The 25,009-nt window shown below is 38.9% G+C and overlaps 2 protein-coding genes across 4 annotated transcripts in view; one reads left to right on the top strand and one right to left on the bottom strand.

The window, feature by feature from the left end:
* RTN4IP1 (reticulon 4 interacting protein 1) overlaps positions 1-11,217 on the bottom strand; it is a 24,400-nt gene extending 13,183 nt beyond the window's left edge. The window contains exons 1-6 of one of the 3 annotated variants that reach the window (XR_003991879.1): positions 10,728-11,120; positions 8,898-9,049; positions 7,989-8,057; positions 7,621-7,745; positions 2,421-2,469; positions 708-844 (exon numbers count right to left, since the gene is read on the bottom strand). Coding sequence is in view for 2 of the 3 variants with exons in the window: in XM_030489822.1 (XP_030345682.1) it covers positions 708-844; positions 2,421-2,469; positions 7,621-7,745; positions 7,989-8,057; positions 8,898-9,049; positions 10,728-10,992 (797 nt within the window). In the remaining variant the exon portion in view is untranslated. Of the gene's footprint in view, positions 1-707; positions 845-2,420; positions 2,470-7,620; positions 7,746-7,988; positions 8,058-8,897; positions 9,050-10,727 lie in introns of all 3 variants that reach the window. The other 2 variants (XM_030489822.1, XM_030489823.1) reach the window with 2 other exon arrangements.
* On the top strand, positions 11,166-25,009 carry QRSL1 (glutaminyl-tRNA amidotransferase subunit QRSL1). The gene is made up of 11 exons (XM_030489821.1): positions 11,166-11,304; positions 11,605-11,764; positions 12,938-13,036; positions 14,646-14,742; positions 16,547-16,723; positions 19,147-19,322; positions 19,437-19,549; positions 21,074-21,266; positions 21,655-21,772; positions 23,776-23,981; positions 24,476-25,009. Exons 1-11 carry the CDS (start codon positions 11,281-11,283, stop codon positions 24,685-24,687), a joined length of 1,575 nt encoding a protein of 524 aa, XP_030345681.1. The 5' UTR covers positions 11,166-11,280; the 3' UTR covers positions 24,688-25,009.

Genomic DNA, 25,009 nt, shown 5'->3' with positions numbered 1-25,009 from the left:
AACTCAATATAGCTAAAAAGAGCAGCGTAAATACCATATTTAAATACAAGTCACAGCAGACTAAGTTTAAACAGATGGAAAGATTACAAAAGCAAAAAGTACTTCAGTTCTAGAGAAAACCCCCAAGCTAGTTTAAACATAACTGCTGTGACAAGATAAGTGTGATTGTTTATCAGAGGCAGCTGTAACCAATGTTACAGAAGAGAAATTACTCCTAGTTGAGTTGCACAGTGGCTAAAGACCCTCAGGCAAGTCACTTAACTGCTTCATGGCAGAGTTCTTCCCTCTAGAAGATCAATTTTACTAACCTCACATAGGATTTCTGAGACTTACTTTCATTTATTCATTTCACTTATTCTTTACAAATGCTCCAAGATCCTGACAAAACTGTTCACAGTCGTTGAAGAGAAGCATGTGAAAGTGAGCTTGCCTTCACAAGCCCAATTAACTGGCTTAGTCTTACAATGAAATCTGTGCTTCGGATACTCACTTGGCAAACTACATTCAAAAAGGGCTGGGATGAATTTGCTTTACAAAGTAATGCTTTAGAAATTGGGAAAAAAACCCAACAACCAAAACCAACAAAAAAATTAACGAAGAACAACAAAAAAAGAGGGAGTTCTGACAGACTGGAGTCAAGCAATCAAAAGGCAGAAGGTCTAACCGCCAACTCCTTCATCTCAGTATTAAGCAACGCAAACACGTACAAGGGTAACGTTTTAAGTTGCTCTTCCAGATTTCCAGATTTGTAATCAATCACATCATCTGCTCCGAGCTTTTTCATCAGTGTGCTGGCATCATGAGAACAAACTGCTGTCACGTGAGCACCCCAGGCCTTCACTAGCTGAAAACAAGCATATAAAAGAGGAAAAAAAAGGAAGTCCAGTTGAAAATTTAGTGAAACATTGAGAACAACTTAAAAAGCTGAAGTCTCATTATATAATAAATAAGCACCTTTAGTAGGGAGTGGGTAGATTGTGCTCCAACACAGCATAATTTGTCACACATCTCGCAGACAAACAGGGGTAAGAATTTACCAATATTTAAGGAGGTTTTGGGGAGGAAGAAGTTGGTGTGGAGGAAGGAGTGTGGTTTTTAACGCCACTCACAGATATCAGGTCTCAGGATAAATAAAGCTTCAAATAAAATACTCAGTTTGCCATCTGAATCTGACAGCTAAATACATACCAAGAAGTACTGTCCAAGTTATCAATCTACAAAACTGTCACCAGATCAACCATTAAATATTTGTAAATATTTTAAATTATTTTCTATTTCTACCTGTTCATTAAGTATTTCATACCTCTACCTCACTGTAAATAACTTAAACATTAATAATGAGAAAAAGAAGGAAGCCATCTGATTTACCACAGGGATGATGTCAGATTATCTTCGACTCCAAATGCTAAAGGAAAATAACAGATTTTTCTAGTTTTGTAACCTCATTTTCCACTCACAGTAATCTTTTTTAAATTTACTCTGGCATAATGAACACAGTTTACTCAGAATTAATCAGGTAGAAATTGCAACTAGTCAGTGGCTGGTGAGCCTTTCATACTGATCTAATTTAACCACCTGCTTTACCATGAATCAGGCAAATAGCATACCATTGAAAATTCTCCTGTAAGCCTCTTTAAAATCACTACGTTTTTGGTCTAGTAACACGGAACACAGAGATGCCATCACCAAATTTCAATTTTTTTTTCATATTCTCAAGAGAAAGATGTTTCAGCATGAGACAACCCCAATTAGAACCAAAATCCCCAAATTAAATGACAGCATGAAAAGAGAATGTTCCACAATTCATGGATCGATAAAAGAGCATGTTGACTCTCCGAAGTTTAGAGCTACCAGAATGAAGACAGACAGAAGGGCAGCAGGGCAAAAACAGTGAGGGAAGGTTCATCTAAGCCACTGTGCTTTACAAACACTGCACATAAAAGCCTGGTGCCTCTCATATCATTTGAACACCTAAAACAGTCATGGTAGATGATACATTCTCTATCCATTTGTCTACTGGTACACCAAGTTCTTTTCATATTATGGAGCAGAGCTGACTGAAAGATAATGAAAACAGACTACCTATTTCAAGTTACACCAATTAAGAGATTTCCTGCACCCAAACTGTGAAATGTGATCTTTCACGACCTACTCCAACACACAAGGACACTCACAACTCCTTTCTTTGAAAGTCCCTGCTCCCTATTTTAAACTAATACAATGTAATAAATGGAAAGCAAATAAATCTGAAAATATTTCACTTCGAGAAATATCAATCAGATCAGTCAATCAGATCAATCAGACAGATCAACTATTGGCTTGCAATTTCGCTATTCCTTTCCTCAATTCCCTTCTGTTAATTTTTTTTGTTAATATTGGATATTTTGAAGATGCATCCTGGGCATGCTGGTTTATATTACCTGTACAGCAAATGTACCAACTCCTCCTGAAGCTCCTAATATTAATACTCTGTAAGAGAAAATTAAAATATATTAAATAGTTTTTTAAATAAACTCTATAGTAACAATGTATTCTAATGCTTCTTACACATCTCTGACACCAAATTATTTTAAGCAGAAGACTGTATTTGTTATTCAGTGTTACTTAGTGGTTAACTCTTCAGATGGCGAATAATGTGACTTAACACTATTCACTACCTGTTTCCTGTGCCAAGAGCATTATCTCAGCACAGCCAATGAGACTTCCTCACATGTACCTTCCACTAAATCCAGGCAGCAGAGCTGTCAGGCAGGAACATTTATCACCCCAAAACCCTGTCCTTGTCCTCACTTTCCCAAATATAATTGCTTAGTTTGGGACAAAATCAGTTAAGAGTCTTTCATTCTCCCAGACTGCACTGCTGTATCTCCTAAAGAAAAAAAAAACCAAAAACCTGATTCATCAACATTTTACACAAATTGGCGTTATCTACCAGAAAAAGTAGTTTAGTATCACATTATTTAGGGAGATTGGGAACTTCAGAATATATGGAACATAGTTTTTCCATATAGCATAATATTTATCTAAAAACCCCAGAATACAATGAAGTAGCCTTGCCATAAACAAATCTAAGTTCTATTAAATTATCTGCCTTTTTCTTCAGAAAAAAAGACAGTAGCATTTTTCTAGCTCAGTACATGTCAACAATAAACCTATAAACGGCAGATTGTGAAAACTGGCACATGATGAGAATTAAGAGCGTATTACCAAATTATTAGCAAGTGAGAGTTCATTAACTGAACACGCTACCCTAAATTTCATGAAAATGAATGCAAGCTTAGTTGTGTGAGAACCTTACTACTGGCAGCCTAATCACTGTTCAGAAATTTCATCCAGAAATTTTAATTAAATAATTAAGCTTCAGAAAGTGTAAGAAAGCCTTGGTGCCGAAGCTAGAAACAGTGCTTGGACTCTGGACCCATTCGCTAATTCTAGGACAAAGGAAGATCCAAGATGAAGTCTTGGCATAGGATTAGGGAACATCATGTTTCTCAAGACTTCTGTTTGCCAGAAAAAATCCAGTACCTTTGGAAGCTGGTGATGTTCTTGTTTTAAACCTCACTGTGCTGGATGTTGAAGGAAATTGCTTTTTACAGCGCAAAATTGTATTATACAATCTGGAGTCTCAGTTTACAAAAATTCTTTGAAGTAACCTAAGAGACTTGGCTGTGGTCACAGCATCCATTTTAAAACACTTCCTCTCTTGTAACTGATCAGATTCCTTTCCCTCCTATTTCACTGATCCAAGCTGCAAAATTCAGATTAAGAATTTGAAACCACAACGCCTGCAGCTTTTAAATCTGCCAAAATGTACTTATCCTCAGAACCATGCTTCGAACGACAGATGCCTGAAGCAACATTCACATTTAGATTTTATTATACTTGAAAAGGCTCAGGGATGTTACACTCAAGATACTGGGTTAAGCCCATCTTTATCCTCACAAGGGACAATCTCAATAAAATCCTTTCTAAAAAAACCCCAAAAAACCTTGTCAAACTGCCTTTCCAATTTTACTCCTTGCTTAAAGTGCACTACAAATTTTGGCAAAAGCTGTCATTTTAAAATGGACATTTGGCTCAAGAATTCAGGGAACATTTTCAGTTTTGGGGAGCTACTTGGCTTGGATTTTTTTTTTTTTGTTTTGTTTTGTTTCGTTTTTTGGTTTTGTTTTCCCATTCAGTAAAAGTCCTTGAGATTCTTCATACTTTCCAGATGTGGTTTGTTCCTATGTTACATGGGCTATTTTCTATCAAACCTTCTAAATATTAAAGCTTTCTCCATACACTGTGACTTCAAGAAAGCTCTTTTCAGAGACCAACTACATCTGCACAGGATATCCATGTGCCACAGCTCAACCAACCAGCATTTAGGCAGCACTGAGGACAGCAAGACACATTGTACGGCACAACACAAGGAAATGGGGAAGCATTTGAAGGTGCAGGACCTGTTAGGATGGTAATAAAGGACCACAGATGGTGGAAAGCGCCAAAGCAGGCACAGTTTTGTTTGTGTTGCCTCAGGAAAATGCAGCCAGAAGAAAACATATCAGAGAAACTAGCTGTTTGTGAGCTCAGGAATAAACTAACATATAAACATGTGCACAAGGAACAAAACAACAAATTATTTGACCTGAAGAGAGATGCAAGAGAACCTATTCTCTCAAAAGAATAAAACAAACGTTCACACTCCAGGCTTTGCTCCCTTCTGACAAAGGCATGTAATTCAAGCCAGTATTCACCAAGCCCTGTAAAAGGCTTTTGTAGTTCAAATGGTCAGAGTCTGCAGATCTCTCCAGACGAGCATACCATAGGGGTTTAGCCTTTCTCCTTGGGCACTACTTGGAACTATGGTATGGTCAGGAACTAGCATCAGAGAGCCAGGACCTGTTTCAGCGTGTGTGTCCCCACAAAAGACACAGGAGATGGGAAGTAGGTATACTGGTCAAGGACTAAGATTTTCTCTAGATTATAAACAACTAGAAATTTTCAGTGATTCAGCTATACACCAATGTACTGTATTTCTTGAATATTTCAATTTTATATATGTATATAAAATTAAATTCCAATAATGCCAATAAAATCCCTAAGAGATTTATTCCTGTATCAAGAAGCATTTACTCTATCGAGAAGTTTTACAACCTACACTCACTTTGTACTTCTCAAATGATAAAATGATGAACTAATACAGACTTTGAAAAGAATATTTTCTCGGGGTATTGTATCATTCAAATTCTCACTGAAGCAATATAAACCAGGAGTGTAAAACTTTAATTATGTGTTTAATAACTTACAGCAACAGAATCCAGCATCTCTGCTCAGCATACTTAAACACATAAAATAATAACACTGTATTTATATAAAAACCCCTTTACTTCATGTAAACGTTTTCAAGAACTCCTCAAATTGTCAGGTTTGTTTTTATCACGCTTTCTGTGAATACAGCAAGCAAAATATTTCACACTATTGTTGAACAAACATATCCCCTTTCTACTGAAACAGGACACTGGCACGTACCAGAAGGTCTCCAGGTATTATCCAGAGAACTTCAAAACAGCGGAGTCATTCAGAACATTTTGGATTACAAGAACATTCACTTTTAGCTTGTGCAAGAATATTGACATAAATTACAGTGGTACAGGATACAAGTTTTGGAGAAACAACTAGAGTCACAGTGAAGCAGGAGACATCACAAACACTGTGAGCACACTTCAGGTAACAAGATCTGCGGAAGTGTGTGCAGATGCAGCAGATACTCCTGACAGATCAACACACTGGACTATTAGTGCGTATTTCTGATTAGCCCACCCTTCAACCTTCAAGAGGCAAAGAAAACAATACACACCAATAGAAAAATCTTGCTCTAAGACGTCTTAACACTGCAATAAAGTATCAGTGAAGTAGCTTTCATCAAGGAATACAGCTGCTCTTTCAAAGTAACATACACTCTTGTGTGTATACATACATAGCTATTTACATACACCTACAGGAAACAGAAAGACCAAGGTAAAATCACATATGTAGGTAACTTCTTGCCAAACACCTTAAATTATTTCAAGAAATTAAGACGTAAATTCTTGTCTTTTGAAATTATCGCCTTGAGAGAGTAAGATAAAGTTCGTGGAATGTACTTTTGCACAGGCCTTTAAATGAATTTTATGTATTTTCCTACAATATATTTTTCAGGGAAAGAAGCTACCATCATGTAAGATGTCTAGATGGGAAACATCGTAATTTTTTAAGTACATTAAAATGTTTTTTGCTGACAGAGAAATTAAATATTGGGAACATGAAAGTAAATGTTAAACATAAAGACACTATATAATGCAGTTTGAATTTCACTTTTAACTATCTAAACACTTACCTGAAGATTCAAAAGACACTTTAAACAAGGCTAGACTACCAACATATCTTTAGGTTAATTCTATTTACATGTGAAAGTTAAGATTAAAAAAAGTCTAAATACTGAAGAATAAAATGGAAGGCAACATAACTAGAATTTTATCACTAGCTGGAAGTTAATTTCAATGATGTGTCTTTGAAATTGCTTTAAATTTTGCAATTTCATTTTCTCAAAGCATTGTTTATCTTCAGAGCAATCATCTGATATTTTCATGATGAAATGTACCGTGACGTATGAATAACTACTCAATTATCTTCTAAAGATGCAGGTGAAGAATTTCAGTAAGTCTAGTGTCCTTTGTAATGTATTGCATTACAAGTTAACACCCAAGATAAGAGGTCAGGCATCTAGACTCCTACTGCCCAATAATTACTTTATGACCTAAATTTTTGCTGCAACACAGTAATTTCAATGATTTTTTTTTTTTTTTTCTCTTCGATTCTGGTATTTTTACTTTTGCCCTTCTTTCCATTCTGAACATTTTGCTATCGGTTTACACAAACATCCAAAGGCCAAACAAACAGCAAATTTCAATTATCAGGAGAAAAATTATATCTGCTCCAATCTTTCAATGCATTTTTCCTTTTCTGTCTTCCATCAGCCATTGTCTGATTAGAGGCTGATAAAGCCCACTTTTCTGTTTGATTTGCCTGCTTGTCTTGCACGTTTTTCTCTTCTGCATTCCAGATCTCATTAAAGTTCTGGCCTACAGGTCAAACAAGACCCAGTCACCTGCTCATTTCTTTCTGAAAAGCTGGAAAACCAGTCTGTTCCAAATGGCCCGCGCATGCAGGAACTGAGAGAACTACACCTCTGTGATTGAGAGGGCGTTTTGTGAGTTGCCAAAGTAACTCAGAGAGGATACTGCATTTGGTAGCTGTCCTAGCAGGCAGAAAACCAAACTCCCTATAAATTCCTAGAGATACCATACTTAAATTCTCTATACATTAGATATGCATTGAACTGCCTCTGTATAGTCACTATATAGAGGAAGTGAGCAGCAAGTGACTAGGTACACTTCAGTTAGGGTCCTCATCTGAGTCTCCCTCTAAAAGACCTCTCCCTCAGCAGTTGTGTAGATTGAACCTAACATCTTCAGCCAGCTGGGCATTGTGAATGTCATGGTGTAACAGTCTTCTTCATTGTTGGACATGTCTTAGAAGCAGCTAATCGGTATAAAAATGAACCACAAAGTGTTAGCACCAGAACTATCTACTTACCTCTTCCCTCTGCAATTACTTTGGTTCAGTCCTCCAACTTGGTTAACAGCAGACCATGCTGTGAGACCTACATATGGTAAGGAGGCAGCTTCTGTGTGAGAGAGACACTTTGGCTTAAAAGACACCTGAAATAAGATCAATCATATGTAAGTCACACAGCAGATCCTACGTGACAATGAAATATTTAAATAAGCTTTACTGAATTGCAGATTTTGTATTCCACATTTTCAACTATCTTTGTAACTAGCTGGAATCTAAACCAAGCCGAGCTCTAAGAAATAAACAGTTACTTGGACACTGAAGAAAAAAAAATGCCAGTCTTTACAACGTTGTTTTTTTGTCTGTTAGACACATTTTTGAACATTTACCTCGTTTCCACTAGCAACCACAAACTCTGACAGTGTGCCCTGTTTCCATGGAGGAATTGCTGCCCACACCTAAAACCAAACAGAAAACAGCTATCAGTTTTTGTGGAGTTCACACATGACTGTACCTACACGTAAGTTTTCTTCATTAATTACTTTTTCCAATTTGCAGAAAGTCCTCACTATTGCTTGTCAGAAACCAGTTTTAGCTTACTCTTTACACACAAAAAAAAAACCCCATCACAAGACTGACAAAATAAAGGACCGTAGAGGTATGTGAATAAATTTTACCATACTGTGTATAAAATGCAATTTTTCAAACCCCCCAAACTATTTCCACGCCAGGAAAGCTCATATTGGAGGGGACAGGGTAGGGGGCGGGGTAGGCAGTGTGTGTGTGTGTGTGTAATCAGAAATTGCTATACTAAAACTGGTAAGATATGAAAGCAACTGCTGATGGTGAAAGCAAACAATATCAGTACTTATGGGGGGACTCAGAGAGAGCTGCTTGGGTTATGACAGAGTTCCTATCCTAAGTAACTTTGGAAAAAAATCACAGAAATTAACCCCTTCCTGTGTTGTTAGAATTCTATCTTCAGTCAAAAATGATGGAGGACCTTAACTATGCACAAATAAATTCTTGCTACCACTGAAACAGACCAAAAAACAAAAAACAGAAGGGAAATTAACTTGCAGAAGCAAGTCTCGGAAAGACCATGTTTTTCAGAGAAAAAAAAGGTAGGGAAGAAAGCATTCTAGGAACTTACTGCTAGATGGGCCTCATTCAGAGTGCAACAACATTAAAAGAACAAAAACCCAACGAACTTTCTCAAGAGGAAAATGAAAGGTGAACATCTCATAGTACATTTTAACTACACAATGTAGGAAACAAAAAAAGATTGGTAGTATCACCTCATCTCCAGGTTTGAAATAAGACACACCCAGTCCACATTCCATAACAACACCTGAGACATCTCGACCAAGTGTTAGTGGAAATTCAGTGTCCTCACTTTTCAGTTTCAGGGGATCCCGCTTCATATTTAATGCAGTTGCACCATAACCACCTGCAACAGATGAAATTAACCATGACATACTGTACTGAGTTTTCATTTATTAACTGAACAATTCCAATTAGAAAGCACTGTCAGTACATGATGAGCCTCATATAAATTTAGCATGGAAAAAATCTGCAATATTTTATACTTTTACAGAATTTAAAAATAAAGAGCAACACATTCTGGCTTATTTGTCCCCGAAACGGCTTTCCAGTATAAAAATATTTAGTATGTGATAACACTATCAGAAATTCTAAGAAGTCCACTGGAAATGTTCCACTTTCCAACACCATCGTGTAGCTACAAATCCAAAAGAACTCCAAACTTCCCATTTGTCTTTTCAAATAAAGTACTGTAAAAAGCAACACGAGCATCATTGTAAAAGATATTAAGGCACATCTCCCCCAAGGTGAGTAACCAGAACTTCCATTCAGTAAGCAACAGCTAAATGCTGCAAACTCTCAGAATTACCCGTCTAATAACTCTGCTCAGCCTAAGAAAAGTCCGCATTCGGGCACGTATGCCCTTTCAAGTGTTTGGACAAGTCTGCCTACGTGCCCTATTATGCTAGCAAGTGTTTTAATACTTTAAAAGAACCAGATACAAAAGCAGGCACCTTGAAAGCAGAATTAAAATGTAGTTTCTTTCAAATACACTGACTCAAAATACCACTTGTAGCCCAGCAACTCAAACAGGTGGTTCAGCAGGAATCCTCAGATAGCACATGTCTCATAACCAAGCCCACAGCTATATACACAGATTTTTTTAAATTCATTTATTGCAGCTCTGTTGGCAGGCTTCCTGCAGGTATCTCTGCATGTGCTACCAAATCTGATTTGATACGTAAGATCATTTTTCAACGTGAAATATAAGGTCTTCTGCTACCACAACCTACTTCTCGTGTTTCAAACCTTGAAACTGAGGGAAAAATCTGGTTATGTCCAATACAAAGAGTTGGTCAGCGAAAGATACAGATTTCCTGGGCAAGATGAAGCAGCTACCCAGGTACCAACACAGGAAGAAAGGACATGACAATGAACATGGTTTGGATCCCTGGAAGTGTTCCAAGGCCAGGCAAGGGGGTTGGAACCAAATGATCTTTTATGTCCTTTCCAACCCAAACCATTCTATGATTCTACGATTTGGTTGCACATGCCAACTTTGTAGGAATTTTGACCTCCAGCTCCATTTACCTCAAAGACACAGGAAAATCCAGCACCCCTCAGGGGGAGTGCTGCTCCATGGAAGGGCTAGTCTCTTGGTCAAGAGTACCACCACCCAGATGGTGGTGATAGGGGAGAAGGCAGGGAAATAAATCCCACCTTAGTCATGCTGCTAACAGAAGAAAGCTGAGTTGCAAGCTGCAAGCCTGCAGAAAGCAGGAATTAGTCACTCAAATTAAAAGCTTTCCCCTGCAACACACACACTCTTGTCTTCAGAAAGGCAATGGCTTTTTGTACCGTTCACCCCTAAGAACTTCAAAGGGGTTCACGTTAAACAGGCGGTTTCCCGCAGAGGTCAGGGCAACACTTGCTTTGGGGCACTGCCGAGTCAGGTGCCCACCGGGGCAGGCCGGTGACAACATCTGGCCGATTTTGGCCGCCGGGGGAGCATACAGAAGCCGCGGTCCAAGCGCAACCCCTGCCATCGCGCCAGCCCGGCCCGGCCGCCCGGGCTCGGCACTTACTTCTCATCCTAAGGTCGATCGGGTTCAGGCTCGCAGCGTGAACCTTAATGATGACCTCGTTCGGGAAGTGTATGATGGGGAACACCATGTTCCTGGTGAAGCGCAGCACGTCGTTGTGGCCGTACCGGTCTATGACCCAGGAAGGCATGACCGACCGTGTCCGCGGAGAGGCGTGGAGCCCGCGGAACGGTGGCGGCCGCTGCTGCACTCCCGCCCGCGCCGCCCCGCGCAGAGCCCACCCGCTCGCCGCTCCCCGCGACAGCATGGCTGGGGAGCTGGGCCGGGCCAGGCCGCACAGCCGGCGCCTTGCGGGATGGGGCTGGGTCACAGCGGTCCCTGCTCCCCTCCGCGTTCAGCCCTACAGGCCCGACGCGGCCTGCCCTCCTTCCTCCTCTCGCCCCAGTGGCGCCCGCGGCCAATGGGTGGCCGCCTTCTTGGCCGTCCTGCCAATGGTGCCGCTCGGTGTTACGGCAAGATGGCGGCGCCCAGCTGCCGAGCTGGGAGAAGGGTTGCGGCGGACCGGTAGGCGTGAGGCGGCGGGGAGCGGGCCGCTATGCTGCGCGCCTCTCTCCGCGAGGTGAGTGGTGCCAGCCCGCCCTGCGACCTGCCGCAGCGACGGGAGGGCAGGGCAGGGCGCGCTGCGCCGGGGAGCGGGGCGGTGGTGGCGGCGGGGCGGGCTCGCAAGGTGACCGGGGCGAGCGGGCCCGCTGCGGTGTCCCCCCATGTCTCCCCTTCCCGGAGCGCGGGGCGGTAGGGGACTAGCCGCAGCGGGGCCCAGGGGAGCCCTTCCCGAGGGTTCCTTCCTGACCGCGCTTTAGCGCCCCGAGGTGGGCTCTGTTACCCGGCTGCTTTGAAAGGCGGGTGATTGCGCTTGCAGGTGTCAGCAGCGCTGAAGGAAGGACATGTCACTCCAACGGAGCTTTGCCAGCGGTGCCTTGCGCTCATCAAAAGTACGAAGTTCCTTAATGCTTATATTACCGTAGCGGAAGAAACTGCTTTGAAGCAGGCTGAAGAATCAGAGAAAAGATACAGAACAGGTATGTTTGTTTGTGTAATATTAGTCGTTAAAAAGCTGTTGTGGAGGAGCTCCTTGCACTAGATGAACTACCTTTTCTTTTTAAAGCAGATGTATGTGCTGCTTGTTTGACTGTTAGGGGATGAGGCTTGTGGTTGAGGCTTCTGTGAGTGCATGCTTGAGGGTGTATTCAGTCCAAAACTCGAAGGCAAAACCTGGAGTAAGCCAGGCGCTGCAGATTAAATAGGCTCAGTCCTTCCTGAGCAGCACTACTGCTGCTGGTTGCCTGTTCTTTCCCTTAGCAGTTTGTTTTGAATTGGTAGCCAATGGTTACCATAAACAGGAAGATGCAGTGGTCTTCTGCAGGCCTATTGACTGGGGTAGACAAACACCTGGCTCAGCTTTTTGGTTAAGAAAGCAAAGGAAAATAAAGCAACTTTGTGAATCACAGTTATTAATTGGTGAACAGAACAGCATTCAACCCTGTTATCTGCAGCATTTAGAGACTGACCGTCCTCATGTTCCTTTGCATATCCTGGGAGACAGAAAAGGGAAATTTCACCTAATAGGGTACTTTTTTTTCCTTCCTGGGTGACACTTACTGTCCTCTAGAAGCTTAAGAAAATTGTGTTTTACTTCCTGACGTAGGCCTTTTAATTTTTTTTATTTTTTTTTTTTTCCTGGGTATTGGATAATCAATCATTTAGGGAAGATTTTTTCTGCTTCAGGTGTTTTTGGGGGTTTTTTGGGTTTGTTTTTTTTCTTCTTCGATCATATCTACTGCATGTGCCAGGTGGGCAGCATTTAGGGCTCCCAGTCTAGGGATTGAGTATATTTAGGCAGCACCTGTGGCTGAAATAAGCATTACATTACATGGTCACGTTTGAAGAGGTAAGTACTCGTTTGGGATAGCTAACCTGTAGCAGCTGCCTATCTTGTGGAGTTAGTCACATTTGCAAAGCTCTGCTCTGTGGGGCGAGGTCTGGTTTGAGCAGAATGCTCAATGCTAGAGTTAGAACGGCAGGCCGTTTTTGAAAATGTAACAGACAACCGTCAAATGCTAAGTTGTGGATAGCATTCTTGCTTCCAAATAACACCCAAAAGGGTGTGTAAAATGAACTGTAATTGGTAATAAAGCTATACATACAGCATAGTTTGCTTTAATCTCTTTTCTTTGCAATAATTCCTAATGTAGGTCAGCCAGTGGGTGTTTTGGATGGAATTCCTATTGCAGTAAAAGACAACTTTAGTACAGCTGGCATTGAGACAACATGTGCATCAGAGATGCTAAAAGGTACAGTAGAGCTTTTCAAGTAAAATCAGATCCATTTTAATGTTCCTGCTTTTCTCTTGAGAGGGTTTATGGACTGCAGTCTTCCAGAAATCTAAATATTTTCAAAAAATGAGCAGAACTTATTTGAGAAAATACATTTATCTGATTTCTTCTGCCAAGCTCATCTGGTATTACAGATGCATCTTTTTATTGTTGCAAGTACATTATCTCCTTTATTCATATAGTTACATGCTTTTAATAAAACATTGTCTATTATAGTCTATCTATTAAAATAGAACGGTTCTATAGATTACACTCTGCTTCACGTGACTTTTAGGTCTCCAGGAGAGCAGTCAGTACTATTCTGTCTAGCAAATCCAAAGAAAGTCTTTGTTTTGTTCTGTCAATAATTGTTGACTTAAGTAGTTTCTCATATGGCTGTGGGAGGATTAGACATCAACAATTCTATATGTTCCTGATATATGAACATGTCTATAAGACTTCTCTAATTTTTTGAAGCTTCCTAAGCTCATTGTTTCTATTAACATGCTATGCAACATTTGTAAGGTGTTAGAATGTTTCCATCGTAAAAGCAAAAGTAGAAAACGTTGCTTATGTCTGTTATATTCTGGACAAAGTACAACTGAAAAGTTTTGTGGAAGAGGACCCTAATCTGATCATGTTTATTTGTTTAATAGCAGCAGAAACCAGTGAGGCACAGGTTGCCCAGAGAAGTTGTGGCTGACTCATCCCTGGCAGTGTTCAAGGCCAGGTTGGATGGGGCTTTGAGCAACCTGGTCTAGTGGAAGGTGTCCCTGCCCATGGCAGGGAGGTGGAACTAGATGATCTTTAACATCCCTTCCAACCCAAACCATTCTGTGATTCTATGAAACGAAAGATGACTTTGCCATTTTTAAAAAAGTAGTATTACCTGAAATGTTTTTCCTTAAAGCACATTCTCAGACTCATTGTGATTGATTGTAATGTTGTGACTGAGAGTGTTAGGAGTGGTGTTGTCCGTTTTGTTCCCGTTGAGGGTGAGGGTGTAGGAACTGCTGTCAATAGTTAAAGAAGGAATTGGTTGCTACCTAAGGTCTCCTGTAAGTGTCGTGGTTCTCATCCTGGCTTATGTAAGGTCTAAGTAGTTATGGGTGCACGTGTTTGATCACAGGATAGCCAATTAGTATTTCAGTTTGTGGTTAACCATATGCTCCTTTATCTCCTGGTAACCAGAGATAATTCAAGATATCTTAGCACTTTTCTGTAAAGAGCTGTTTCTCATTCTTCTAATTTTAGGCAGTTCCTGCAAATTGGCTGAATGCAGTAATTTGCTACCCTTCTGGTAACTTGTTTATGTGAAGTCTTAGCTCCATGCTCTAGAAATATATAATACAGAATTACTTGGTTGTAAATTGTGGAGGAAAAAAAAGAAAAAAGAAAAAGATATTGCAAACAAACCAGCATTTGGTTTACTTTGTTAAATTTTGGAAATTACTCATGTTATCTTGAAGCAGTGTGAGCTGACAGTTCTTATGCAGAAATAATGACAACTTTGAAGTGTTCAGAGTAGCTAATTGTAAAAATTGGCTGTATCTCACCAATCACTCTTAATTGTTCTGATTGTTTTCAGGTTATATTCCTCCTTACAGTGCTACAGTAGTTCAGAAATTACTGGATCAGGGAGCTGTGCTTTTAGGAAAAACAAACCTAGATGAATTTGCAATGGGGTGAGTGATGCTTATTATTTTTAATGTGTAATTGCACATTAAATAGAATAAACACCATCTGTTCCGATCTACCTGTAATCCTTAACCCCTCTTCTGTGAGGTTAGAAAATAATGAATACTTACCCATGAAGAGTATATAGAATTGCATGGATTTCTCCTTGAGCATGTTTACTGTTGTGTAAGTAGTATAAATGCTGAGTTTTATGAACATAGCGTCCAACTATAGCTGTGTTTGAGGGGGAGGAAGTGGTGCAGCCTTTGCAGAAGGCCAAGGACAAGCAGACTTCTTCAGATCCAGTGGTGTGTTAGTATAATTTGTTACAACACCAATTGCTTGCTGCCTTTTTCTCTCTTCCTTACTGGGTTGGTTTTGGTGGTTTTTGCCTTTAACTGATTGTTATCATGCCCCTGATCACAGTCAGTGCCTCTGCTGGTCAACAACTGGAGTAATTTGTATGAATACTCCCTGGTGTGCTGCAAACAGGCTTATCTAGAGCAACACTCTAAATTGCCTAAGCTGATGTTGGTGGCTTGTTATTGGGAGCACACTGGAAAATGCTCTCACAAATTGATTCTCCAGCAAATCACTGAAGGTGACCAAGCTATAGCAGGGAACAGCATTGGGCTGTTAGTGATGGCAGTCTCTGTCACCACAGTTGCTGGGTCTCAAAAGGAATGTCTGGCACTTTAGTTACATATGAAACAGTAAGTGTTGTGTTTTGGGTTTGTTTTTATTTTTATTTTGCCTAGACCAGACGCAGAGGTTTGCTTGGGAATTCACATGGATAGGGTGGAAATACTTTGGCTGTATTTTTTTGGATAAAGTAATTTCTGAGTCAAAGTGACACTCTTCAGAGGAAGAGCAGGGAAAAGGCACACTAAAAAAACCCCTGATTATGCATAAATAATAAATATAAACCATATATAAGCCATATATGTAATATAAACCATAAATAAGAACCAGTATTACATTTGGTCTAAGCTCATTAAAGCACAAGGTTCTCCTAAAAAGGCTTATCCCACTGCTAGCCTCTCATCTCTGTGTGTTTGCGTGATCTTTTATGCTAGCACCAACACAGCTCTACCATGAGGTCAATCAGGGAGCGGATCTAGCTCCAAAGAATGATGGTTAGTTTTCAACTGCGGTGTCAACTACCCACTCTGTCTGGTGATTTGGCCAGTAACACTGGCACCCTGGAGTCGGGGGGAACATGGGGTGGAGGTTGTGAGGAAGGAGGAAAGTACCGCCACTTCTGCGTCTGGTGACAGCTCACACTTAGGTGACCACAAGCTGGCTGAAACCACTTTGAGAAGCCAGTCACACTCTGAACCAGCGAACAGTGGCCTTAGGAGAGGCCTACAGAGTGAGTAATAGTGTGTTACTTAGAGAAGTGCTTGTTCCCACCCCTCTCTAGCAGCATGGTTTTTCACAAGACTGTTGTTGTCATCTTTTGCCTTTTCCAAGTGCAGCATTAGGAAACCAGAAGATCTTTGTTTTGAAGTAGCTGTGCAGCTTTACTGTTACATAGCTTAAACCAGTTTTATATTTTTGTGATTGCCTTCTTTTCAGTGGCATTAGCAGAAGTTAGAGGCACCAGTTCAGTTTCTGTGTCAGAAAGGGATGAAGATCTATAAACTTTACAATTCTGTGTAACATTGTTGAAGTTGACTGCACAAGGATTTACATACACCAGTCTTTTTGTGTTGAAATTGAATTTGCTAGGATGAAGATAAATAAAAAATGGGGGAATGCAGTTTGTCATCTGTCACCTCTGTCTGCATTTGTGCTGTCTGACTTTCTTAGATCTGGGAGTACAGATGGGGTATTTGGACCAGTCAGAAATCCCTGGAGTTATTCAAGACAGTACAAGGAAAAGTCTGTCCCAAAATCCCATCCTGAGGATGAAGATTCTAACTGGGTAATCACGGGAGGAAGCTCAGGAGGCAGTGCAGCTGCTGTGTCATCTTTCACATGTTTTGCGTAAGAGGATTTTTAAAATTAATTTTTACATTAAGTGTATCAAAATATGTTGGAATGCTTTAATTTTATAGTTTTCTCATAATTTAATTTGAAATGCGAGGGTTATTTATACTGGCACACAAGAATTATTTCAGCATCCCTAGTTTATTTGTGGCATATCATGAAGCCAGAGTTAATCCAGGTAGGAAAATTTAGGCTTCTTCATTTTGAATGTTACTCAGCATAATGAGATGACCACTTTGCACTGCATGAAATAAAATAATAATGGCAGTAAAACAACAGTTTTATTGTCATTTCCACATACTCTCTTAAAATTGACATGGGATTTGTGACACGTCCTCTTCCTCAGTAAGTGTGTTACACAAATACACACTGAAAATGTAATTCAGCAAATGAGGAGATCCCTTAATATGTAACAGTATAATAATATTTCCTCCTCTCTTTTGTTTTTTGTATCAGAGTTATATAATAATACATGAGATTTGGGATCTAAAAGCTTTCAAATCCCTTACTCAACAAAAGGATACACAGATGCTTACTACACAGATACTTACAAACTTGTCTGGTTTAGAAAGTTAGAAGACAGTTTTAGTGTTTTGGGGCTTGTTGTTTTGGTTGGGTGGGGGTTATTTTGGTTGGTTGGTTTTGGGGTTGTTTTTTTTAAAGGAACTTACACTAGTTGGATTTTTCTTTTTGTTTTTTTTAATTAAACAGTTCTTATTATCTGTGTGGAATAGCAACAGGCTATTTAACAAATCAGTTGTCTCTGCTATCTTCACCATACAACTGTTAAAAGAAGTCTGATCCTTAAAACTTTATACCTTTCATTTTATGCAATTTTTAGAGCTACATCGTGGAGCACATTTTATAGAAGATTATTTCAGTTGTGCTCTTAACTGGAAGGTGTTTAAGTGTTTAGGAAGGCTCCTTAGTTACTGTGTCCTAGTTTACCTATAGACTATATTATAAGCATCTATTCTATTGCTAAAATATTTTTTGCTAGCGTTGGTTACAGCTTTTTTAAAAAAAAATACTATGTTTTTCTATACAAAATCCATTTTATTTTATGATTTTTAAATGATACCTCTCTTCACCTTGTTGCCTTCTGCTACGATGTAGTTTACTCAACATTTTAATGCTATTGAAACTGAACTTAGTGCAGCCATTTCTAAGGACTGCTGGTCCTTGTCCTGAGCCAGAATGAGCTGATCCTGGCAGAGTCTGACGTCTTCTCCTATATTGCTGTGCATGCTGAACTCCTATTTTGCACTGCTAAGCACTTTGTCAAATCAGGGAGGTTTTTTTTTGTCCAACTATTTTATTGTCTATAACCTATTATTTATCTATTAGTCTCTTTCAAGCATCAGGAATGCTGCCAGTCTTGTATTTTCAAGTTGAGATTTGGACGTACAGAGATGCTACAAAATTGAGGATGTTTTGTGTCAATACAGAAGCTTTGAAAAAAATACACTCCAGTGAAGTTGATTGAATTGGTTCAACCATCTTAGAAACAGATGCCTATGGGAAAAGTCACATAACCGCTTCAAGAAAAATTGTGCCTCCTTCTGAAGTTTATTTTTTTTTTTGACAAAGATTTGGATGAAGGCTCTTTCATTTTTTAAATGGTGCTTGAATTAAAATTATTAAAAACAAAAGAAGAGCAGGTTTCATTTCAGTATGAATTTTCAATTCCATTACAATTTTTGAAATAAAAATTTTAATTCAGAAAGAACAAAGTTGCACCTGTGAAAGAAAAAAAAAGCTTAAAAAACAAACAAAAGAACCCCCAACCAAACCCAACCCTCCCCCCCCCAAAAAAAAAAAAACCAGCAAAAAAAACCCGCAACCAACCAAAAGATATACTGTGTTTTAAAATTGCACCTAAGCTACCGTAAGGTGGGCATTCTAATACTGTGCTTTGTAGGTTTGGAAACAGGAAAAACATCCTAGACTTTGAAAATTATTACCTCTTGTTAGAGGCAAGAAGCATATTGTGTTGCTTTTTATTTGTATACTGGAAGATGCTGCTTCATGGGATATTAGCTACTGAGTAAGTAAGATACCAATGTCTGAAAATCACAAAGCTTATCTTTCAGAGTCTACAGTATTGGAACAGACCAGCAGAGAAGGCAGAAATAGATATTTAGGGCCATATTCAGATAGCCTATATTCTACCTGTCTACCTCTGCTATGCGAAGAGAACTGGGCTCTCCTGATGGCTAATTCAAAGACCCTAAAAAAAAATCAGAGAACAGATTAAAAAATAGCAGACACAGGGAGCAGACTGAAATTTAGACTGATTATGACTTCTAATCTGGAATAATTCACACATTTTTAAATCCATGCATCTTAAAGCCATACATTTTAATTATTTGGAAATGTTCTGTATTATTTTACTAATAATAATCCTTTTGAAACTATAGAGCCTTAGGGTCAGACACAGGAGGATCTACCCGAAACCCAGCTGCTCACTGTGGTGTAGTAGGTTTAAAGCCAACATATGGACTGATCTCTCGCCATGGTCTCATTCCTCTAGTGAACTCCATGGATGTGCCAGGAATCCTAACCAGATGTGTGGATGATGCCGCAGTTGTGTTAGGTATTACTACTTCATATGTCTTTATAGACAACATATCTTTGTTTACAGCATTGCCTCAAAACAAGTTGAATTCTGGCTATGTACTTGTTCTTCATACATCATGTCATATTTCAGGTTCACTTGCTGGACATGATCCTAAAGACTCTACCACAATTCAGGACAACTTTAAGCCATTTGAGCTACCCAATTTGACTGATGTCAGCAAGCTCTCGATAGGAATTCCAAAGGTACCATTTAAATCCTGTCAAAAATTGTGAGCAGGAACGGCAAATAGGACACCCGACAAAAAAATATTTGTGTTTTGCCCACCACTTCCCTTTTGCCCACCACTTCCCAGTCTCTCATGGTTTAAAACAGTGAAGACAGTATGAGCAGCTCCTGGAAAAGAGCATTATGTGCTTTGTTGCCTGTGCAGGTGATTCAGAGTAAGCATATGTGAATGCTTCGTCTGAAATATTTTGTTGTCATTGTGGGAAGCACTGTTAGGAATTTCCAAAGGAAATGGAGAACTTCAATTCTTGGTTCTCTCTGTTGCTTTTATCAGTTGCCTGTATAACCTCAAACAAATTGCTCTTAGTACTGGTTTGTGCAGTGCTTTCAAATACTTCTCTAAATGGCACTGTGTTAGTACCAAGCAGAATTTTCAAGGCAATGGAGTGGCACAAGGACCTGTGATTCTCAGAGCTCTAGTAAAGATTGAAAGGCAACTGTAATCTTGCCTCGGATGTATGCAGTTCAGTCGTATTTGTAACTCCTAAGGACACTTGCAATTTAAGTACAATGTTTCAGACTTCAGCCTATTCTTAATTTAGCAAAGGCTCTACCTGCAAAGAAACAATGTGAATAACATTTATTGGTTTGATTCTCAATATTTGAACCTGTGCTAGAACAGGTATGCCAAAAGATTTAATTTGGTAAACAAATGTCCACTGACCAGTTATTCAGGATCTGCGAAATGCAAAAATGGTATGCCTATAAAATTAATTAACTGCGTACTGTTTAATTTTTGTAAATGTAACATAGTGGTATTGGTTAATTATTCATACCCTTTGGACAGTTGTTTTCTACTGCTACAGATTATTCTGAACAGAAACATGCATATATTAAACATGGGTCATACTTACTCAGAAATCAGACAGTATTATGACCCTGACATTGTCAGTTAGAACTAAAGCAAATATCTTCAAAAATAGAGAAATTCAATCGAATATCTTTATCTTAGCTCTTAAACAGGAGCACAGCTTATCTACGTCTCCTCCCAACCCCTTGATTGTAGTTCTTTGGTGGGTTGTTTCATTTGTTTCACTGTGGCATGCCAATTGCCACTGATAAGCTGTGGCTGTAATTTCTTTTTATCTTTCCTACTCAGAGCAGCCCTAATATTAGGACTTAAACCTGAAAAGTTTCTACCCATGAACTGCAGAGCAGTGCAGTGCAGTCTCCATGAGTATAAACAAATAAGTGGATAACTGGGCGATTTCTCCTTCAGAAGAAAATTCCATGGTCTGCAATATGTGGGTTGATCCTACTGAGATGAACATAATATTCTTAAGAGGACTGAATCCTGTTAATTTAATACTGCTTGACTGTATAATATCTAGTAGATGGAAGAAGCTTTAATAAGTACTTTAAATCATATAGTGGTGAGGTAATAGTTTCAATGTATTTTTAGCAAGGAGTATTTGCATTTTGGTTGCCATTAAAAGTAAACCGATATGTAAAAATCATTCCCCTTCTTGTTTTTCTCTAAGGAATATCATGCACCAGGGCTTTCTAGTGAAATTCTGGCTCTCTGGTCAAAGGCTGCTGACCTCTTTAAGAATGCAGGTGCTAATGTAATTGAAGTGAGTCTACCACACACTCGTTACTCAATTGTCTGCTATCATGTGCTGTGCACAGCAGAAGTGGCATCAAATATGGCCAGGTTTGATGGACTGGAATATGGTAAGGCTTCTGAAAAAACTTTTGTCAGACAACAGAAACACTGCTGGATGCCATTTAAAAGTATTTGTTTTAATAGATATCCTTCTCATGGTTGTATGTTTGGTGTTATTTCTCTGAGATGGAATAGAATAAAAACTGTCCAAATAAAAATAAGTAACTAAATGCGTTGTTTAAATATATTTCACTTCTAGATACATGAGTGTCTGGGCTTAAAATCTGTTTAATACTTGTATAATAAACCAGGAATATGCTTTGTTATTTTTCCAGAATAGTTGTGTGTCAGTCTGCAACAAACAGTGACCTATTATATTACTATGTCTAACATTACCTTATGTTGTTAAATCTTAAGGATTACAAAAAGTATTAATTTCCAAATTGCTTTTTTCAGGACACCGTTCTGACATGAGCAAGTCCACAGAAAGTATGTATGCTGCAACACGACGAGAAGGCTTTAATCATGTTGTAAGAGGAAGAATTCTGTCAGGAAACTATTTCTTGTTGAAACAGTAAGTGGAGCATCTTGAAACTCAAATTTGCCAGGTTAATAATTTTTTAAGCAAACGGTTATTTGTTGTTCGTGACATGAAAAAAAATCATCCTTACACTAGTAGGCACTTGTATTATTATTATTCTTGCTTTAGCTATATAATACCTACTGAACTGTTAATAATGAACAAAAATGTTTCCCTTAGTATTACCAATGAGCCTTCTGAATTAAATAAGTAAAACAAGCTGGTGATTTTTTTTTCCCCCCCTTACCAGAGTATTATTAGCACCCATTAGTTAAATTAAGCAAAAAGCTATGCTATTGTATGACATTGAAATCATACCAAAGTCATTACTGTCGTAGTGTTAAAAGTTCTGTTAGCTATTAATGTCATTAAAACTGCATAGAAAAACTGCTGGTACATTCTAGTGAGGTCTTCTAGAGAAAGCCAGAACATATGGCAATTAATGAACTATAGCTCTTTGCCTCAGTATACAGGGAAAGGAAGGCATTTGGCAAAGGTACTGAACTGATGTCTTTACAGAAGACAGGTTTTTATCCAGCTTATGTAGAGAAGCTGGTGCATGGATCAATTTGACCTTTTTTTCTTAGTTTTCAATCCTCCTCCAACTGTCCTAATTTATGTTAGTAAAAGTGCTGATTTTCCCTGTCTAGGTTTGTACAGATACTAACAGAAATGTTAGTAGTGTAATCAGTCTCAAAGCAAGTGCACCACAGAAAGAGCTCTGTCAGCAAGAGTATTCATCGGATGTGACTTCTAGTTGCTCTGAGAGACAGGAATGTTGTCAGTCAGTATGTAACAAGCAGCTTTTATGGAATGCCGATACTCTTGCCAAGTGTACGCCTTCTGGCTAAAACAGTCCAGATTTCCTCAGGCTGCTTTAAAATTCATGTAGTTCATTCTTCTATGAAGGAATATACAATCGGCTTCCATCAAGATTGAACTGGAGAGTCCTGTTCTGTCCACAATAAATTACTTTTGAAGAACAGGACAGGGTTCAGAAAGCAGTCTTAGAATAAACAGTAGAGAAGAAGCATCTGTGTCTGATGTGAATGCTGCATTTTACGGATAAAAATTATCTTACTTTTGTTATCTGTAAAATTACTAGATGATTGTTCAGAAAGTTCTGTCTAATACCTTTATCAGTGATCTGGACAAGGAGATCAAGTGCACCCTCAGTAAGTTTGCAGATGACATAGGCAGTTTTAGTGGTTTTATCTACAAACACTCTGGCGTATAGTATTTGTTAATACCCTCTTCCTTTTTCTTTTTTTTTTTTTTAAAGCTGTGGGTTTAAATGGCAATTACTTTTGAATCTGAACTTCTCTGAATTTAAGGATTCCGCATTTGCCAGTTCTGCATGTGAAGTTAAAAGGAACAATGGGACATAAAGCTGACTAATTTGTTTCTGCTTCAGAATTGCATAAAGATAGTTTAGAAATCAATAGACCGCATATTTACATGAGGATAAAAAAGGTTAGGAAAAGATAAAGTCCTTGTAGCATTCTGCAGAGAAGTATACTACACGCACATACACAGTTTTAAGTCCTCTCTAGATGATGTGACTTTTTCACATGCTTTAAGTATCTTGTTGGATTGAACCCTCAATGATTAATGCTTATTTTCGAGTCCTGCTTAGTTCTGTATTATTTCTAGGCTAGGCTGCACTGCGCTGCAGTGAAATTCAATATGCAGTTTAAATTCAGAATGGTCATAAAATGTTTTAATTTTTAGTTAATTATTGTAAACTAGGGTTTTGTTTCCCTTCACCTTTCTTCTGGAGTATGCCTTCACCTCGGCTGTCCCCAACAGCTTCATTGCTATGAGAGCATAAACACCATGTTTGATGCCTAAGCTTCTGTTACATCAAAAACCCAAGTGCCAGTGTTAGTCTTTTAACCAAGAGGAATATTTGGCTTATCTTTTCTACAGGAACTAAGAAGTTAAGTTCTGTATTTTTGGAATTAGTGTCATGCCATCGTGTCCATATTTCTTTCTAGGAACTATGAGAATTACTTTGTGAAGGCACAGAAAGTCAGACGTCTCATTGCCAATGACTTTATGAAGGTTTTCAGGAGCGGTGTTGATATTTTACTCACTCCTACCACTCTGAGTGATGCAGTACCATATATAGAATTCATCAAAGAAGACAACAGAACGCGTAGTGCGCAAGATGACATCCTAACACAGGCTGCAAACATGGCTGGTGAGTAGGGACAGGAATTCAACTATGTTTTCCCCTGCCTAGTCATTTTTAATGTCCATTCCCTTCAGCTATTTAACCTCTTCTTTAGAATAAAGATATTTTACCCTTGTGTTGTAAATGTTACCCTGATAATCTGTATAAGGATAGCGTATTTATTAAATGCTTTAAAATGAAAGACTGGATTTTGAAGTGGAGCACCTTGGAGCCAAGTGTGGGCTGCAGGTAAGATGAATCTATTCAAGTTCAGAGACCAAAATCTTTTTTGAAAGAGACTTGATTTTCTTTTCAGAAGATGCTGACTCCTTAAATAACTCTAATTCATTTCTTGTTATCACCAAGCAGTATCCTTAGTTCATTGACTCAGATTGTTTTAATTAGTCCTTTTCCTCTACATTTTTTTTTTTGTTGTTGTTCTCTTAGAATTGTTACAAAAATTACTCCAACTGGGTTTGTTTAATAATAAGTCTTCACCTGTGTACCTTTTTTTCTTCCAGGACTGCCAGCTATAAGTGTTCCTACAGCTCTCTCAGAGAGAGGCTTGCCAGTTGGGCTTCAGTTCATTGGACGTTCATTCCAGGAGAAGCAGCTTCTCACTGTAGCCAAATGGTTTGAAAAGCAAGTAAAATTCCCAATGATCCAGCTAGAAGAAGTGAAGAGGCACGACCATGGCGTCTTTCAACATCAGAAATCTGCTTCTTTTTCATAACATGGGACTTGCCGGTTAGCTAAAGCAAGAAAGCTGTGGGGATGGTGTACGAATGTATTCCTGCAGTTAATTGTCTTTTGTAGAAATAATAATCCATTTTAAGAAGACTGTATACAGTAATGCAGGATGGAATCACGACAGCTTGTTATTGTGTAATTAAGGCAAAGTGAATCATTAAGTAAACATGTCTGTGTTATTAAGAACCATTTCTAATTGATATTAAAACCGCCGAGTTGAAATTATGTATCTTTTGCCTGTGGAGCTGCTTTTTTCCATCCCAGAGGGTGTGTAAGGTATCTGGCAATTAAAGAATTTGCCTGAA

Source organism: Strigops habroptila, chromosome 6, assembly GCF_004027225.2.
Source record: "Strigops habroptila isolate Jane chromosome 6, bStrHab1.2.pri, whole genome shotgun sequence".
Taxonomy (NCBI): Eukaryota; Metazoa; Chordata; class Aves; order Psittaciformes; family Psittacidae; genus Strigops; species Strigops habroptila.
Note: the sequence above shows the minus strand (reverse complement) of the source record. Positions and strands in the feature narration are given on the sequence as shown.